The sequence below is a fragment of the Camelina sativa genome, chromosome 11, assembly GCF_030686135.1.
Source record: "Camelina sativa cultivar CO46 ecotype springtype chromosome 11, ASM3068613v1".
Classification (NCBI taxonomy): Eukaryota; Viridiplantae; Streptophyta; class Magnoliopsida; order Brassicales; family Brassicaceae; genus Camelina; species Camelina sativa.
The window spans coordinates 29,990,067-30,009,401 of record NC_141890.1 but is presented as its reverse complement, the minus strand read 5'-3'; the positions used below and the strand labels follow the sequence as shown (position 1 = coordinate 30,009,401).

The 19,335-nt window shown below is 34.6% G+C and overlaps 2 protein-coding genes and 1 non-coding gene across 8 annotated transcripts; 1 reads left to right on the top strand and 2 right to left on the bottom strand.

Annotated features, from left to right (window-relative positions):
* Positions 1 to 699: 699 nt before the first annotated feature.
* On the bottom strand, positions 700 to 3,216 carry LOC104724417 (SAGA-associated factor 29 homolog B-like). 6 transcript variants are annotated; one of them, XM_010442902.2, is made up of 9 exons: positions 2,862 to 3,216; positions 2,479 to 2,572; positions 2,266 to 2,345; positions 2,030 to 2,145; positions 1,858 to 1,943; positions 1,594 to 1,647; positions 1,359 to 1,512; positions 1,233 to 1,246; positions 700 to 1,120 (listed from the first exon to the last, which is right to left on the bottom strand). In XM_010442902.2, exons 1-9 carry the CDS (start codon positions 2,977 to 2,979, stop codon positions 1,018 to 1,020), a joined length of 819 nt encoding a protein of 272 aa, XP_010441204.1. In that variant the 5' UTR covers positions 2,980 to 3,216; the 3' UTR covers positions 700 to 1,017. The 6 variants fall into 6 exon arrangements, with proteins under 6 accessions (XP_010441204.1, XP_010441205.1, XP_010441206.1 ...); XM_010442903.2 differs by having other exon boundaries at positions 2,030 to 2,139; XM_010442904.2 differs by having other exon boundaries at positions 2,030 to 2,136; positions 2,862 to 3,165.
* A 1,633-nt stretch (positions 3,217 to 4,849) lies between these two features.
* TRNAD-GUC (transfer RNA aspartic acid (anticodon GUC)) lies at positions 4,850 to 4,921 on the top strand. The gene has a single exon. It is a non-coding gene; the product is annotated as a tRNA-Asp (tRNA).
* Positions 4,922 to 5,035: 114 nt separating this feature from the next.
* Positions 5,036 to 7,767, bottom strand: LOC104724416 (serine/threonine-protein kinase STY13-like). Its single transcript, XM_010442901.3, has 6 exons — positions 7,165 to 7,767; positions 6,592 to 6,724; positions 6,298 to 6,493; positions 6,088 to 6,212; positions 5,834 to 5,992; positions 5,036 to 5,458 (listed from the first exon to the last, which is right to left on the bottom strand). The coding sequence occupies exons 1-6, from the start codon at positions 7,293 to 7,295 to the stop codon at positions 5,141 to 5,143; spliced, it is 1,062 nt and encodes a 353-aa protein (XP_010441203.2). The 5' UTR covers positions 7,296 to 7,767; the 3' UTR covers positions 5,036 to 5,140.
* Between the last annotated feature and the right edge of the window lie 11,568 nt (positions 7,768 to 19,335).

Genomic DNA, 19,335 nt, shown 5'->3' with positions numbered 1-19,335 from the left:
AGATAGATATATTTTGCTAAATAGCTTTGTTTCCATTCCTATAGATAAATATATTTAGATAGATTGCTTTGTTTCCATCGTATAATTCAGTTACCAAAATGATTTTTACTTTTAGCTCCTTATTTTGTTTAGTTAATATGTAACGCTTCTCAATAAAGGAATTTCAGTTTTTTTTTTTAGTTTATAAATCTGCCTTCCGGTTATCAAAGATAAAAACCTCTACATTCGATTTGGTTTAGGGGAAAATCATATATAATAAAATAAACTAATTAATTATCATATTTACTTGAAATATATTTAAATGTGATTTTGTATAAATTTAATAAACTTATTAAAAAAATTAATGTAAAATTTGATATTCAAAATTGGTAGAAATTTTCTTGACCGTGAAATTCGAATTACAAGTTGATGAGTTTCGGTTTGGTTACGAATATGTGTCTATCCAAAATCTCTAGCTCATCTAAGAATTTAGTTATTAGATGCATAACTTTCTTGAACAGCCTCAGAAAGTTAATGGTTCATTTAATTGAATCATTTTGGATTGGTTTAGTTTGGTCCAATTGGAAGTTTGTTCGGTTCACCTTAGATTTAGAAGTTGTGTCTCAACTCTCTCAAGTCTTAACAGAGAGAGACTTGGAAGCTTAGAGACCGATTAAAATAGACAGAGATCGAGGTTTTAATTTTTGTTATTCGGAACAGTTTTCTGTCTAAATCTACTACTCATTGGATTCCATACCACAAGAACAGAGTTTTTTACATTCTCGCGAAGCGAATGATACAAAGCTTCTCTTTTGTTCTCTCATTCAACATCTCCTTTTGACACAAAGGTTACAGCTTTAACTTATATTGCACACACAAACATAAACTTTATCTTTTAAACTACATGAAAGAGACTGCGGTTTTTTCTGATTGGTCTTGCCATGGAGACTGATTACTAAATTCTTCGTGAATTTCTTGCTTTTCGCTTTATTTACAAGAGACTGATGTGATCAATGGATACCGCTGAGTTGTTTTCTTTCACTGACGATGACCTTCTGGTAAAGCTACCACTTTGTGGAAAGGTACTGTTCTTTGAGGCAATGCTCCATCTTCCTCATCATCGTCGAATTCCAGCAAGTACCTAATCAAACGAACAGTTCTTGTTATAGATAGATAGATAGATAAACATGAGTCCAGTTCAAGGGGACTACAAATTTAAGACAAAGCAAGCTGAAAAAGGTTGAAGAACTTACTCGTCAGACTTCCTCTGATATTGCAGGAATTGACATCCATGTAAAATAGCTCGAGGTTAGTGTTTTTGTTCAGACAGAAAGACAAGTTATAAAGATAGATGCGTATGGTTGTGACAAAATACTAACCTTTCGTGGGGTACTTACTACAGTTGCTTTGTAGAGTGCTGTTGTCCCGGGATATACAGCTAAGACGTGTTTACCAGGTTGAAACTCTTGGGTGGTTAAAGGATCATTTCGTTTGGGGAATGGTAAAATGCATGACATTGGTAACTTATAGGTCCTAAAGATTCCAAGAGAATAAATCTCAGTATACTTCCCAAACACCAAATCACAACTCAAAAGTTTTCATATGAGTTTTTACCTCTGACCGCTTCCTTCTTCATCATCTCCTGGTTCTTCATCAAGTACTTCAACTCTGTGATTAAAGTTTGAAACATTTTTAGACTCATTAATGAAACATGTGCACTTAACAGTTTCAGTCTAAACCTTAGACAAAGAACTCTAAGGACATGACTTATTAAACTTCAGATATGACCAGAAGAATCCATTTGTGTGAGATTCAAAAATTTGGCATAATATCAGGCCATCGACAACTAACTTATGCCGAAGAGAGGTTAAAGCTTACTCTTTTGTTTCTCTGTCGAAGTGGATTACTTTAACCACAAACCATTCGTCCTTATCTGCACTCTCTGCTGTAACTCTCGCAGCTACCTGCATAAATCAGACAGACATTGTGAGCACTGAACTGATCCAAATAAAAACAGATATAAAGAAAGTAGATGTAACATAGTATCTACCTGTTCACCCTTTAGACTTGCATACGCTTCAATTTGATTCCTCATGGAAGGAGAAAGTCTGATGACATCTGAATCAGCTTTCATCCTCTTCCTCTTCTGATCATTGCCTTCTGCCACTTATGTGACATCATTACAAAGCATCGGTAAAAAATTCTTAATTCCTTTGTAACTCTGTTATGTGTACCTTGCCAGAGAATAACATTACAGTTCAATTAAAGTAACTCTGTAATGTGTACCTCCTAATTTTCTCCTTTGCTGCCCGGTTGGTCCATACGGAAGCAGCAAATCCAACTGAGCAAGCAAAATGTTCGACACGCTGCGTGTTTATACACAAAGCCAAAAGGGTCTTACTGTTGGATACAAATTTGGTCATTTAGAGATAACATTAGTCCCATAATCCATTCAAAAGTCTTTAACATTTTACAACTATGATAAAGAAATTGGCTTACGTTACTTCATTTTCGGAGAGCTCTTTCGCTTGAATGTACAAATTCTTAAGCTTTGACAATGAGATATCACCAGGCTTCTCAACTATCTCAGGAGCTGCACACAAAACAAAGCTTTCATGATTTTGATTTCGTAGATCGCAGCAATCTAAATTAGTATTTTAATCTGTAGATTCAATGGCATTGTATAACCCCCTAATTCAAATTTAATTTCTCTAATTACTCCATGATCCAAAATCGAAACTTTCACTGATAATAACTAGTCAAATCACAAAATTTTTACAAGTCTCAGATCAGATCAGACACAAATTTGTTAGAACAAAGAAAATAAATTACCAAAATTGTTCGAGGAGTATTAGTAAGGAGTAAATGGGAAAAACACTTACAAGCTTGAAGCTTCTTATGCATCTTATTGATCTCAACCAACACTTCTTCTTGCTCTTTCCTTAACCGATCAAGCTCCTTCGTGTTTTCCAGAATTCCGACAATGTCCGGTGACGACATTTCCAAAAAAAAAAAAAAAAAAAAAGTAGGAAAGAAAAAGAAGCAAAGTATGTAAGAAAGAGAGAACAGAGACCTAGTAGTAAATCTAAATTAGATGCCCGAACGTATTACAAAGTTTCAATCTCTGGAATCTGAGAGAATCCAACAAAAACAAATTTTCAGTTCTCAGATTTTTCCTTAAGCTTTTTTTTTTTTTTTTTTTTTTTTGGGCGAAAATTTAAATGTCATTTGTAGGTCAAGAAAATACGACGTCGCTTGAGACAAAAAAAAAGGAACAGCTATTCCTCAATAATCTAATTTTAACTACTTATAAATGGGGAATGCATTATTCTTGTGTTTCAAGCCTAAAACTATAGTATTCAATTCTTTATTTTATTTTTAAGTTTACAATTCATCAATAATAATTAATAAATATTATATAGAAAACAATAAAAATTTATCTTTTGGAAAAAAAAAATCTCTTTGATATTGGATTAATAAGAAACATATGAAGTATTAAGAACATCTTTATTGCTACAAAGTATAAAATCTTCCAGCTTCTCAAGATATACTATTTTAATAATTTTATTATTTATTAAAATATTAAATTATAAAAATGATAATATTATAATGTACCATATGTCAAAAAAACGTAAAACTATATTAAAATTATTAAAATAATAAAATGTATTTAACCAGTGATAGTATGTCATATGTAAGAAAAGAGAAAACAGAAACCGAGTAAATCTAAATTAGATTGTCTAAACGAATCACCATTGAAATTCATGCAGCTAGATTTTTCAGTTTCTAGGTTATACCTCAAAATAAAAAGATTTTCAAGTTTTTTTTTAGTAAAAATGGAAATGTGATTTGGAGGTCAAGGGGGCAAAGAAAGAACAATTTGATGTATATAATTAATCCAATTAATCCATCTCTTACTAATTCATCCAATTTTAAATATTTTTACACTTATTAAAACCTGTTTATAAATGGGAAATGCATTATTCTTGTGTGATTTACAAGCCTAAAACTATATAGCATTCAATTCTTTATTTTTAAAAAAGTTTATAATTTGTCAATAATAATTAACAAATATTGTACAGAAAACTTAAAAAATCTCTCTTTTGAAAAAGAATCTTTGATATTGGATTAATAAGAAACAAATGAAAATTAAGAACATCTTTATCACTATAAACTCTTTCAGTTTCTCAACATATTATTTTAATAATTTGTAATATAATTTTATTATTTATTAAATAATAATAAAAATGAATTTACTAATTATAGTGTGTCATATGTCAAGAAAAGTTAAATGATATTAAAATAACAAAAATGAATTTAACCAATTATAGTGTGTCATATGTCAAGAAACGTAAAATTATATTAAAATATTAAAAATAAACTTAACCAATTATAGTGTGTTATATGTCAAAAACATGTTTCGGATGAGTCCTCAACTTTTCATCTTGTAAAAAATGATGAATGCATTTTACTTTTTCACTATTTTGCTTTATTTTAACTGGAAATACAATGAATCAGAGAATTGTGTAACATACAACTTTACATGTATAAATATGGTTTTACATGTATGACACATGCAGGATTTTGAAGGTGATTTTGAATGAGATCACCTTCAATATTAATGGTTTTACATGTATTTATGCTCGATTTTGAAAGTGTTCACAATAAGATCCCCTTCAAAATACATGGTTTAACATGTACCTATGCATGCTTTATAAGGTGCTCATGATGTGTGCACCTTGATAAAAGAAAAGTGTTTAAACCTTTATTACAATCATCTAGTAATTATTTTGCTTCTTTTGACATGTGATTTTTGTATTTGCACTAAATCTTGCTTCAATTAACTATTATTGTTTATCTTAACAACAATGTCGTTGTAGTATAGTGGTAAGCATTCCCGCCTGTCACGCGGGTGACCCGGGTTCGATCCCCGGCAACGGCGTAACTTTGTTTTTTTTTTTTTTTTTTGGAATTTTAAGTTTAAAACTTTTTTGGAATTTTAAGTTTAAAACACTTTCAACTTCCCTTAATTTCGGTACTTTCTCAGTAAAATTCATTAGTTGAAAATATAAGCTATTAATATTGAAACTAATAAATTATTCATTACATTTTCAAACCACTTCTCTTATTTTTCACCCTATATAACCCACACAATCAAATATTAGCAGCAGAAAAAGAAGCTGCTTTCTCTAACTTGTTTTTGCTGCAAGTTTGCATCGGTAGGAATCTGATCTCCGTCTCTAACAGCCATCAATGAGCAAGTTCCAGGCGACTCTGGTGGCAATACCGCGTTTTCGGACGAGAATACACGTTTAATGGACGGAGGAACAAGCTCAGGTGCTGAGATTGTGGAGAGGCAACGTAGAAGCATTTGAATAATCTCTGTGAAGTTTGGTCGATAGTTTGGATCTTCTTTCCAGCAAGATGTTACGATCATTGCTAAATCCCCTGGTAAATCGTCTGCACTAGGCCTCAAGTTCTAACCGGAAATATGAAAGCATACAACAATTAGAATCAAACGGTTTGAAACTTAAGAAACAAAATGGTTTGGATTTAAGATTCAAACGGTTAGAAAGCAAGAATCAAAATGTTTCAAAACACAAGAACTAAACGGTTAGATATCAAGAATCAAACAAAAAAATATCAAGAACCAAGAATGTTAAAAATCAAGAACCAAACTTCGGAATCAAGAAGAATTAAACGGTCGAAAATCAAACGGTAGAAATTATAGTAAACGGTTGAAAACCAAGAATCAAATGGATCAAGGTGCAAACTTTGATATCAAAATCAAATGGTTGAGACTTGAAAATCAAGAATCATAATATGGTTGAGAATTCAGAATCAAGAATCAAACCTTGAATGCAGCAGCGTAAGCAGCTTGGAGATTTGACATGCCTTCAAAAGGTAACTTGTTGTGGATAAGCTCCCACAAGACGATAGCAAAGCTGTAGGCATCTACCTTATGGTTATAGTGTTTTTTCTCGCCATGCCTCAATGTGACCGTACTATAAAGCTGTTTAACCGTAACTTTTGGATTCAGCAAATTGTTGGAGCCAAAAGGCAAATGCAGAACACGAAAAATGATTTCATTGAGAATAGTATTAGTACCTCGGGAGCCATCCAACGATATGTACCAGTTTCTGCGGTCATCATCTCGGTTAATGATTCTTCTCTAGCTAAACCGAAATCTGCTAGTTTAACCGTCTTATAATCTGCAGTTAAGATCAAATTCTCTGCCATCCAACAAAAAGATAAAAATCAGACCAAGATTGTGACTTCTAGAAAGTTTTGACGCGTGATATCGGTTTAAACTGTCACCTGGTTTGAGATCACGGTGGATGACTCCATGAGAGTGTAAGCATTCCATGGCCCGTGCAATGTCAAGAGCAAACCCAACAGCTAAACGTATGTCCAAACGCCCTGGACGCAAACTCACAAGGTATTTACGCAATGTACCACCGAGTAAAAGCTCGGTAACTATAACCATGATTGGTTCTTTGCAAGCTCCAATGAACTACACAAAGTTACCGAATCAAAACGTTTAGCCTTGTCTCTTAACCAAACTCTCTAGAAATATGAACCAGAGATTTGGTCAAAGATAAGAAGCTGAACCTTAACCAAGTTTTTGTGTTGAACTCTAGACAACATAGAGACCTCTCTTGCAAATCTGCTCTCTCTTTTCGCAATCTCTTCCGGAGATTCTCCTCTTTTAACAATCTTAATAGCAACTGTTTTGTTTTTATACCTAAACAAAGAAACCACACATCTCCTTATCAATCTCTCTACTCTTCATCAACAATAACACGTCACCAAACCAAGATTCTCACTTACACCAAAAACTGATTCACACTAAATTTCCAGTGGCTACATTAACAAATATTGATACAAAGACTACCTCTTTGATCCTTAACTCATCAAACAACCCATTAAACTGAAACATATATTACTAAAGACTAAATATTTTTCAGCCAAAACTTTCAATCTTTTCTTCAAATATGCAAAGTCTCGAGTTCTGTACTCAAAAACAAGTTCAAGAACCAAGAAAGATCGATCCCCGAGAAAAAGGGAAACAATAATGGATTAAGATTCATCCAAGAATCATAGAGTGAGTAAAAATGAAGCCAAAATTTGAATTTTTATGATATTAATATGTAAATGGAGCAAAATTGAATTAAGTAAACTTACTTTCCTTCATAAATTTTAGCATGAGCACCTTCACCAATCTTGGGACCAACAAAGAGATGTTGAGGATTAACGACCCATTTAGGATCTAATTCAAACACTTCATTAGAGTAACACTCAGTTACAGATCCCATTACCAAAAGGTTTAGATTTTATTTTGATTATAGAGACTTGTCAAATCAAAACCCTTTTGATGATCAATTAATCATTCTTGGTACAATCAAGAAAATATGCTTTTTGGGGATATAAAAGCGAAATCAAGAGACTTCCATAAATATAATAATAGAACAATAAACTCAGAAGAGACAACAATATCAATTTGTGATAACAAAAAATACAAAAATAAGATATTCTGAAACTGAGTTGTGTGACACAAAAAAAAACTGAAGATAATAAAACCCAGATGGAGAAATGGTCAAAAATGTGATGATAAAGATGGTCGTACTGCTGGTAACGATTTGAATTTAATGTATTTGTAAACTTTTTTTGTTTTTGTGGTTTGTTTTTTGGATTTTGAATTAGTAATAAGACAAAAAAGTTCTGAATGATCAGAAAAAAGATGTTTGCTGTATCCGCCGCGTAAGTAAAGTGACAAGGAAATTTCGTATCTCTCTCTGTTTTGTTCTGTCCTTTTTGGTCGGCCAAAGTTACAGAAGCGTAAAATTGACTAAATAATACACAAACCGAATAAAATCAAATGAATAGAACCGGACATAACCGGAAAAAGTCAAAGTTATGAACAAAATAAATTAAGGAAGTTTCCTAGAATGTAAAGATAGAACGGTGAAACAAATATATATTTAAAAATTAAAATAAATAAATAGTTATATAAATATTGAAAGAAAAAAACAAAATCTTTAACGAACAACACTCTTTTATTAATTGACATAAAGACAAAAAAATGGTTGCATGAATTTAAAATTTAGAGATCGTGGGCAAAACTAAAAAAATCGTCGGTGCGGTGAGAAAGGCGAACTGGCGAACCGTTTTTTTACAAGATCAAGATGAGTACTTTTTAGTACTTTACAAGTGAGATCATATGATTAATTAGTGTAAGAAAAATAAAATATTGGCCTGAAGCAGTAAATGTTGGAATTTGAACCGGTTTATAACGATTTATAAAACTAGTCACAAATTCTATTGCCAGGATTCATGTAAATATTGAATCAAATCTATATCATCAGATTATGAATATATCTGGATAGTTCGCAGCGGAAGATGAAGTAAAATAAACTAAGGTTGTAAAGCAATCCAACCGTTGTGCCTCTACTGATATCCACATGCACACAAACTGGATTGAACGGGATGCTAGTGCCGTAGAGATCAGATCTCGATCGTGACAAATATTTTTGTCTTAGGTTTGGTTTCGGCGAGAATCTTAGTCATATCTAATTAAACGCAAACGTCATTATATATATTGATGGATGCTAACCTAACTCGTTTAGGTTTGCTAATGGGCCAAGCCCAATTCTCACTTACGTGCACGTTTATAAACATACATATATATATCAAATATAGATATGTATTATATTAACATATTTTATAACTGCACATATATAAATATATATATATATCTCATATAATATATATATATATATATATATATTTTATATCAAACCCAATATTGCATTAATCCAGTCTGCTTAGATGTGTGACCATGTAAGATTGAATAATATTAGTAATGAACTTCTAAAGTCATTGATTATAAAAGGTTTCTAGCAAAACGTTATAATCGTCTAATATTATACGACTTCGACTTTCAAACCTTTGACTACACAAAAGTTAGTACAAGTGATTTCAGGACATTCCCAACAATCTTCCACTTGTACTGGAATCATCTATTCCGATAATCCTTTCGTCGCTATATCTAGATCTTAGCATAAGGCAAGAAACAGTGTCATCCTTATTAAGCTAAATCATATTTATCGAACTCCGGTTTATACTGATAAAACAAACGATTGACTTTCACATCGTTTGAGCACGGCCATGCATTTTCCAGTATCAAATCTTCGATAGGCCCAAAGATATTTATCTCCTGTTATATAGGAGGGACAAATCCCATCTTGTTCCATCCTTGTTCCTTACACAGTTCATAATACGCCCAATCACTGTCTTTATAATCACCTGTTACGGCTGACGTTTGACATGATCAAAGCGGACCAATCCATGTATAAGAAAAAATGACAAACTCAGGTCAAAGGACTATACTCTATAGTTGTGATGAGAAACTCTTATGACACTCATATAACATTCTTGTAGAGTTCTCATAGCGGGTCAGTCCAATACTGTTCTCCAACACATATTAATGTGATTGACTTTTATACTACATATCAATGACTCCATGAAATTTAGTCATCAGTCACCTCACATACTAGTCATTTATAGTTATTAATGTCCCATTGTAATAACCTTGACTAGGGACCTCAATCATTTATGTTATCTTTCATTTATAGGGTTTCATGATCAAGTCATGTACTTGATGACCTATAATGATAAAATAAATTATTTTGGGACAATTATTTAATTATCCAATAACCAAATAATAGTGAAACAAATTTCATTAATTTGAAAATACATCGAATGTATGTAAACATGAATATCATATCATAAAATACATTTCTCCCACTAGAATCAAGATCACATCTTTAGAAATTTAATGCCCACAACAGTCGTATGACTCTCATGCTTAGGTCGTGGAAGAGGCTTGGTTAAAGGATCTGCAACATTTGCATCCGTTGAAACTCTGCTAATCTTTACATCTCCTCTATCAACTATATCACGAATAAGGTGATATCGTCTTAGAACGTGTTTGGATTTCTGGTGCGATCTGGGTTCCTTCGCTTAAGCGATGGCTCCATTGTTATCACAATAAAGATCCACCGGCCCAGAAGTGCTAGGAACCACACCAAGTTCAGCAATGAACTTCTTAATCCAAACAGCTTCTTTTGCTGCTTCAGAAGCAGTAATATATTCAGCTTCGGTTGTAGAGTCTGCCACGGTGCTCTGTTTGGAGCTTCTCCAAGTCACCGCTCCTCCTTTCAGACAAAAGATAAATCCAGATTGAGATCGAGAATCATCTTTGTCTGTCTGAAAGCTGGCATCAGTGTAACCACTCACAACAAGTTCATCACTTCCTCCATACACCAAGAACTTATCCTTAGTATTTCTTAAATACTTTAGGATATTCCACTCGTCATGCTTAAAACACATGCCACATCAGGCCGAGTACAAAGCATGGCATACATGAAAGAACCTATAGCTGAAGCATATGGAATTCTACTCATGCGCTCTCGCTCATCATGCGTTTTAGGGCACTGAGTCTTGCTGAGCGTTATGCCATGAGACATTGGTAAAAAGCCTTTCTTAGAATCATGCATATTGAACTTATGTAAGATCTTATCTATATAAGTATCTTGACTTAGTCCAATTAGTCTATTTGGTCTATCTCTATAGATCCTTATTCCAAGAATGTATGCAGCTTCTCCCATGTCTTTCATTGAAAAACAACTTCCTAGCCAAGTATTCACAGACTGAAGCAAAGGAATATCATTTCCAATAAGTAGTATATCATCTACATACAATATTAGAAATGCAACTCCGCTCTCACTAGTCTTCTTGTAAACACAAGGCTCTTCTTCGCTTCTAATGAAATCAAACTCTTTCATTGCCTCATTAAAACGAAGATTCCAACTCCGAGATGCTTGCTTCAACCCATAAATAGAACGTTGATGCATACTTTCCCAGCATTCTCAGGATGTGTGAAACCTTCAGGTTGTGTCATGTACACATCCTCTTCCAGGTTTCCGTTAAGGAAAGCTGTTTTCACATCCATTTGCCAAATCTCATAATCATAATAAGCGGCAATTGCTAGGAGAATCCGAATAGATTTAAACATTGCAACTGGAGAATAAGTTTCATCATAGTCAACACCATGAATTTGCTTGTAACCTTTAGCTACTAGTCTAGCTTTGTATATCTGTATATTACCATCCATGTCAGTTTTCTTATTGAAAACCCATTTACACTCAATGGCTTTTACACCATCAGGTAAATCAACCAAATTCCATACTTTGTTTTGTGACATAGAATCCATTTCGGATTCAGCGGCCTCTAACCACTTATCGGAGTCAGGGCCCATCATTGCTTCTTCGTAAGACGTGGGTTCATCATTCTCTATAATAAATATATCATGATGATCTGTCACCCAAACCCCATATCTATCAGGTTCGTGACGTGTCCTTTCGGACCTACGCACTTCAGGCTCCACAGGCGTAGATTCTACGACTCTTCGTAAATCTAACTGATGCTCTTCCTCAATAGGTGAAGCAATCTCCTGTGGTTCTCGAACTTCTTCGATTTGTACCTTACTCCCACTGTTTCTTTTAGAAAGACACTCTCTCTCTAAAAAGACACAATTCCGAGCAACAAACACTTTGTTCTCGGTAGGGTTGTAAAAGTAATAACCTTTGGTCTCTCTAGGATAACCAACGAAGTAGCACTCATCAGATTTGGGTTCAAGCTTATCAGTAATCAAACGTTTGACATAAGCTTCACAACCCCAAATTTTTAGAAAAGACAAATTAGGAACCTTTCCTGTCCATATCTCATATGGTGTCTTTTCAACTAATTTTGATGGACATCTGTTTAGTGTAAACGCAGACGTTTCTAGAGCATATCCCCAAAAGGATAATGGAAGATCTGTGTGACTCATCATTGACCGAACCATATCTAATAAAGTTCGGTTTCTCCTTTCTGACACACCATTCCATTGAGGTGCTCCTGAAGGAGTGAGCTGTGAAACAATTCCACATTCTCTGAGATGATCACTAAAGACTTGGCTCAAATATTCTCCTCCACGATCTGATCGAAGAGCTTTAATTGTTTTGCCAAGTTGGTTTTGTACTTCATTCTGAAATTCTTTGAACTTTTCAAAAGATTCAGATTTATGTTTCATCAAATAAACATAACCATATCTACTGAAGTCATCAGTAAATGTAATGAAGTACTGATAGTTTCCTCTGGCACCTAAGCTCATTGGTCCACATACATCTGTATGTACAAGGCCCAACAAGTCACTGGCCCTTTCACTGTGTCCAGTAAAGGGAGCCTTAGTCATTTTACCCAACAAACAAGATTCACATTTTTCATATGATTCATAATCAAATGAGTTCAAAAGTCCATCACTATGAAGCTTCTGAATGCGTTTCTCATTTATATGGCCTAAACGACAATGCCAAAGAAAAGTAGAATTTGAGTCGTTAGACTTAAATCTTTTAACACGAATGTCATAGATAGGCATACTCTGGTTCAGAACATAAAGTCCATTCTCTAATGGACCGCTACCATAAAAAATATCATCACGATCAAATGAACAACATTTGTTCTTGATCGAAAAATGAAAACCTTCCATGTCCAAACATGAAATAGAGATGATATTCTTATTTATTGTAGGTACATAGTAGCAATTCTTAAGTTCCAAAATCATGCCAGAAGGTAAAGACAATTGATATGTACCTATGGCCAAAGCAGCAACGCGTAGGTCCACTTGTCCTTTCTCCAAAATTCTACTATTGCTTAGGCCTTTCAAATTATTACAAATATGAGCACCACAGCCGGTATCTAATACCCAACGAGTAGAACCACAAGTGGTAACATTTACCTCTTTTTTTTTTTTTTTGTCAACATACGTCGAGAAGGTCGGCCAGTCGTGTGGCGAAGACACCATCTTCACCAAATCAGCGCATTCTGAGTAGAACGCCACATCACGATAATCATGTCCGATCATGCAACGCATCGCCCAAATGAAAGCTTCGACTTCAGCGTATAAGGGGGTAAGACTTCGTCGAAAGTTAGTAGCTCCCATACTTGGCGTCGGATCCTGAGACTGGGTACAAAACCATCCGGCTCCTGCGAAAAGATCTCCTAACTTCCAAGAGCCATCAACGAAACAATGATAGCCTGAAAAGAACATGGGAAGTGAAGTGTTTGGCCCCCGTAAACGAGAGTCAGCAACCGTTGGCTGGACAGTTGAAACCACAATTTCACCCTCCTCCTGAGCCTGCTGCCAGGACTAAGCCTCACCTTCAGCTACCCGAACGACCTCCTCTGGCCGCTCCATGATATTTTCAAAAACCTTTTCATTATGCGCTTTCCATAAATACCACAAAATCCATGGGAAAGCTGGCACATGGGATCCCAGGCTTTTGGGATCTAAAAAATGATCCATATTAGCATAAACAGATTCCACCGGAAAACAATGTGATCCTACCGGTACCTGAGATAAAGCCCACACCTGACGTGCTGGTGGACAGAGAAACAGAACATGATTAACTGTTTCCTCCTCCGCACCACAACGTGTACAGCCCAAATCACACGTGATACCACGCCGCCGCAAGTTTCGTGAAACCGGAATACACTTAGACAATGCTTGCCACATAAAGTGGTGGAGTTTTGGTGGGCAACGAATCTTCCAAACACTAGCTAGGAGAGAGGTTATCTCTGGTCCATCACCAAGCGCCTTAAAAGGCCCGGAGATCGTCATACGTGCCGCATGATAACCAGATTTAACCGTATACCTCCCATTCTTCGTAAAATGCCAACCAAGAGAATCCTCCTTTGGACAACTACCTAAAGGTAAAGCTCCTATCAACACAACATCAACTGGATCAAAGTGCTCAGAAAGGACATCCATCCGCCATGAATTTGTCTGACAATCAATTAAGTGTGAAATTTTAAGAGAAGGGTCCTTAAACGGGCTTTTACTGAGAGCTGGTCTCAGGGATTGAGCTGGTATCCAGGGGTCAGTCCATATAGAAATGGACTCTCGTGATCCAACCCTTTTAATAAGTCCTTTATGTACCAGAGAGCGAGCTGAAACAATACTCCTCCACCCGTAAGAAGGAGAGTAAGAACGAATCGGTTCCATGGGATCCGAATTCCTATAATACCTACCTTTAAAAACCCTGGCAAACAAAGAATGAGGATAATCAATTAGCCTCCATAGTTGTTTTGCCAACAAAGCTGAATTAAAATCATCAACATTCCAAAATCCTAATCCGCCTAGTTGTTTGCTACAACATAGTTTCTCCCAAGCTAACCAATGCATACCACCAGTCCTACCATCCGTACTCCACCAAATATTCGCCACATCACTGGTGAGTTTGGATGTAATTGTCTTTGGTAGCCGAAAACAAGACATCACAAACGTTGGGACCGTAGTAGCGATAGATTTGATCATCACCTCCTTTCCCCTTTTAGAAAGCAGTTTCGCCGACCAATCAGTCGTACGTCCCTGCAGTCTTTCCCGGACAAACGAAAAGACCTTCGTTTAAGACCCTCCTAAACTCTCAGGCAACCCTAGGTAGGAGCCCATGCCACCCAGATTTGTTATGCCAAGAATCTCTTGGATCTCCGTTTTTGTATCTTCCGCAACCTTATGACCAAACTGAATAGAAGATTTTGCAAAATTTATTTGCTGACCCGAGGCAACCTCATATTTCCGTAAAATACTCAAAATGACCTCACATTGTTCTTTGGCGACCTTACAAAAGAATAGACTATAACCGCAAATAAAAGATGTGAGATTGGCGGGCATTAATTTGCCACCTTGATCCCTGTAATTAATTTATTCTCCTCCGCTTTCCGAATATTGGCAATTAAAACTTCCTGGCATAAAATAAACAGATAAGGAGATAGAGGATCCCCCTGTCGTAAACCCCTTTCCGGAATAATCAAACCACTAGGTTGACCATTCAGAAGAACTTTGTACTCAACCGAGCTAACACAAAACATAATTCATCCAATCCATCTTGCATCAAAGCGCATTTTGTAGAGTAACTTTTCAATAAACCCCCAGTCCACCCGGTCATATGCCTTGCTCATATCTGTTTTTATTGTCATAAACTTCCCTTTACATGACGGATTAGTCCGTAAACCGTGGAACATTTCCTGAGCAATCATAATGTTATCTGAAATGAGACGACCATAAACAAAAGCCGATTGAGAGTAACATTTACCTCTATAACATATATTCCTTTAGAAGAAGTTTCAAAAACCTTCTTTTCTTTCAGATCTTCCAAGTATTTTTCAGGAAAGTTGTTTTTAAGGGTGAAACTCTTTTCTTCCCTTTCGAGAACATTTCTCGGAACTTGATACCAATCAAGAAGGTTTGATCCATCCAATTTATCATTCTTAATGACACATTGAGATGAACTAAAATTGTGAGGGTTTGACATCTCTGTATCAGAAGAATAGCAGAAATTAATATGATATTCATAAAATTAGAGAAATCTCAACAATTAAGAAAACTCATACTATACTCAAACCAAAATTTTCCTCAAAAGAGTATATTGATCCAAGATCCTTATTTCACTAAAATTCAAGTGAGTTTTGGCTCATCGCCCGAATAATTAATTATTTAGGTAAGCAACATCCTTACTAATTATATCCAATATAATTCTTGGTTGTTAGATAACATCTTATGTCTTATCCAACATATGTCTCTAACCCCAAAACCGTTTTGATAGCTTAGTCAAGTAAATCAATCTTTTAATTCAAATGGTAACCATTACCATTTGTCTTACTCATGTAATCATGGACACTCTACTTAGTAGACCCATCACACAATGAAACGAGGCTTGACAATTGACAAGATTGGAAAGACATCAAAATACTTGATATTAATTGAGGAATTAATTTTATAACTCAATCTTATATTTAAAATTTATATCTAATATAAATAAAATATAACTAATACATATCTCATATCTAATTGATAGAATTATAAACAATCTAATTATTTTAATCAAATTAGAATTAGTAGAATTTTAATTTACCAAGTCTCTACGTTCACCGAACATACAAACCACTTGATAACGAATGATAAACAAGAACAATTATGTTTTGTTTAAATTATATTATTATATATTTTAATCATATTAAAATATTAATTATTTGAAAACTTAATCTTAATTAAATTTCAATAGCTCTGATTAGAAGAAATTACAGCTCCGATCAACGAATTTTATAATAACTTTCATTATAAAATATGAATCCACTCAATCGGACATAAAGTTTCTATCAGATATATATTATACTTAATTATTCATCAATCAAACATAATATATATATACTGAAAGAGAACGTGATACCGTAGACAAGATATATCCAACATGTTTTATTCAAAAGTCAAACAATACGTGTTCTTTCATCATAATATATTCATAACTATTATGTTTTGTAATATATACATGCAACGTAAACAATTTTACATCTCTGCATGTATCGATTCAATCATCAACCATGAAAATCGGATTTAACAAACAAAACAAAACTACTTTGCATATCAAATATGAACAGTAAATTAGGTTTAATTCAAAATTATATATGTAGGCTCTGTTGGAATTTGAACCGGTTTATAACGATTTATAAAACTAGTCACAAATTCTATTGCTAGGATTCATGTAAATATTGAATCAAATCTATATCATCAGATTATGAATATATCTGGATAGTTCGCAGCGAAGATGAACTAAAATAAACTAAAGTTGTAAAGCACTCCAACCGTTGTGCCTCTACTGGTATCCACATGCACACAAACTGGATTGAACGGGATGCTAGTGCAGTAGAGATCAGATCTCGATCGTGACAAACACTTTTGTCTTAGGTTTGGTTTCGGCGAGAATCTTAGTCATATCTAATTAAACGCAAACGTCATTAGATATATTGATGGATGCTAACCTAACTCGTTTAGGTTTGCTAATGGGCCAAGCCCAATTCTCACTTACGTGCACGTTTATAAACATACATATATATATCAAATATAGATATGTATTATATTAACATATTTTATAACTGCACATATATAAATATATATATGTATATCTCATATAACATATATATATTATATATATCAAACCCAATATTGCATTAATCCAGTTTGCTTGGGTGTGTGACCCTGTAGAATCGAATATTATTAGTAATGAACTTCTAAAGTCATTGATTATAAGAGGTTTTTAGTAAAATGTTATAATCGTCTAATATTATACGACTTTCAAACCTTTGACTATACAAGAGTAAGTACAAGTGATTTGAGGATATTTCCAACAGTAAAGTCTTTTGGTATATATATATATATATATATTTTTTATCAATTTGAATAATTCATAATTATTCAAATTGATAGGGATACATATTCTACAGCAGATTAGGATCTCTTTTTGGTTCTGCTTTAGAATCGTTCACTCAATAGTTTAACAGGTCTTGCCCAAGCCGTACTGAAGATCAGTTAAAGACGAAGCTTCTCAAGAAGTCAAGATCAGCTTCTTTTGGTTATACTCGTAAATCCGCAAGTCGTCAGACGTGTGTTATCTAAGCCGCAGATGAGGTTTGCACCACCAGACCGAAAAGTTGCTCTGACGCTCTTGGTTGCCTCTCCGGTTAACCGCTGCACCTTGAGCTGCGATACCAAGGATAGGCGAGAAACGGCAGAGACATTAATCAAAGCGGGCCAGAATCAATTATCCTGGTTTTTGGGCCAGAGAAATTATTTAATGTTATTGGACCTGATGAATCCATTAAGATTTCTATTGTATATGGAGCTTTCCTGGTTTTTAGGCCAGTGTTTAGTTTGCTTGTTATTGGGGATAATAAACAAACAACTTCAAGTAGGATAGAGCATTGGTGGAGCAACACACGCTATAAACATACTCCAATTTCCTCATTTAATGAGTCATATTACAAAAATCTCCTCTTATAAGGAGAGATTTTCTTCAAGATTTGGTTGTTGTTGGCTCTCTTGTCCTTCGCTCATCTCTACTCTCTTAACTACACAGTTTTTTCTTGATCTCCGCTCTTTGCTATCCACTTGCTATAGATCTTTCAAACATGGTGCGGCAAGGCGGCTGTATCTTAGACCTTTCTCAGGCACTCGACTCTTGGGAATTCATTCCCACCCTACATGTTGTCTCCTTTTTCAGGGAGCTGATGATTCGTCATTAGTGCAAGTTAGGTTTTTAAAAACCCATTGGAATCTTTGCATTTCATTGTGGCAATTTGTCGTTTTGCGACCGACAATTCGTTCTTGGACAGTCTTTCGCCATCTCATATGGATTATCCTCTTTGTGGTTCATCCTATCTATGTGGCTTTTATTCCCTTCTATCTTCTTAGTATCAGCTTATGTTGTTGTTCTTTACGTTTGTATCTTTATTATCATGTTGAGATGATGTGGTTCGCTAAAAGGTGTGTTAGGACTAAACAGCGACTAAAACCAGTAGTCGTTAATCGAGAGTCGCTAAAATAAATAGTCGTAATGTAGTCGCCATATAGTCGTAAATTTAGTCGTAAAGTAGTCACTAAATTTAGCGACTACGCTACGAATACGTTAAGACTATTTTGTATAGTCGTAAAGTAGTCACTACATTTAGTGACTACTTTACGACTATACCAAATAGTCTTCGTGTAGTCACCAAATTTAGTGACTAATTGACGACCAATTTACGATTATGTATTTAAAAAATATAATATATAAATATTTTGTATTATAACACAATAATTTTGCTATATAAATATTTATTTTGATTTATATAAAATTTTATATTTGAATTTTGTTTTATAATTTCTATTTAGTTGGATTTAGATCTAATTCTTATATTTGAACAATTATAAAAGTAACTACAATTAATATTACATTAACAAAACACATCTTAAGTAACATCATATTCATTACAACCCCAAGTTCAAAAGATAACAAAAAGAAAAAACACTGATCAAGAAAACTCCTCCACGGATCATTTTGGGGAAGAGATCTGTGGTTGTCTCTTTAGTTGAATGTCTTGCAACGAAATTCTGAAACCGCGGATCACATTCCCTCAGAAACTCCTCCACGATGGAGAATTGTTCAATCTTGTCCTTCTGGGCAGCAATAACTTTGGATTGCTCAGCTTCACGAGCAGCAATTTCTGCATTACGCCGCTGCAGTTGAGTTGCCTGTTCTTCTATCATGCATTGAGCTTCCTTCAACCGTTCTTCTACCTTTGTGGCTCTCGAACAACGGTAGAAGAGCCACATGCTTGCTTATGCGTTCCATTGACAAGGCAGTCCTTGAGGCTTTCAACTCCATAAGGTGTTCCTCTTGAATCTTTCTCAGTGGACTTGAAAATAAGAGAAAAGTTAAG

Bases quoted from the DNA above. Each gene is read 5' to 3' on its own strand.
- LOC104724417 (XM_010442902.2), bottom strand. From the start codon at position 2,979: ATGTCGTCACCGGACATTGTCGGAATTCTGGAAAACACGAAGGAGCTT. The intron at 1,944-2,029 runs GTAGATACTATG...TGATTTATGCAG, and splicing joins CAAGTCTAAAGGGTGAACAG to GTAGCTGCGAGAGTTACAGC. The intron at 1,648-1,857 runs GTAAGCTTTAAC...CTTTAATCACAG, and splicing joins TTCGACAGAGAAACAAAAGA to AGTTGAAGTACTTGATGAAG.
- LOC104724416 (XM_010442901.3), bottom strand. From the start codon at position 7,295: ATGGGATCTGTAACTGAGTGTTACTCTAATGAAGTGTTTGAATTAGAT. The intron at 6,725-7,164 runs GTAAGTTTACTT...TTCTTTGTTTAG, and splicing joins GCTAAAATTTATGAAGGAAA to GTATAAAAACAAAACAGTTG. The intron at 5,459-5,833 runs GTTTGATTCTTG...ATTTCCGGTTAG, and splicing joins CTTACGCTGCTGCATTCAAG to AACTTGAGGCCTAGTGCAGA.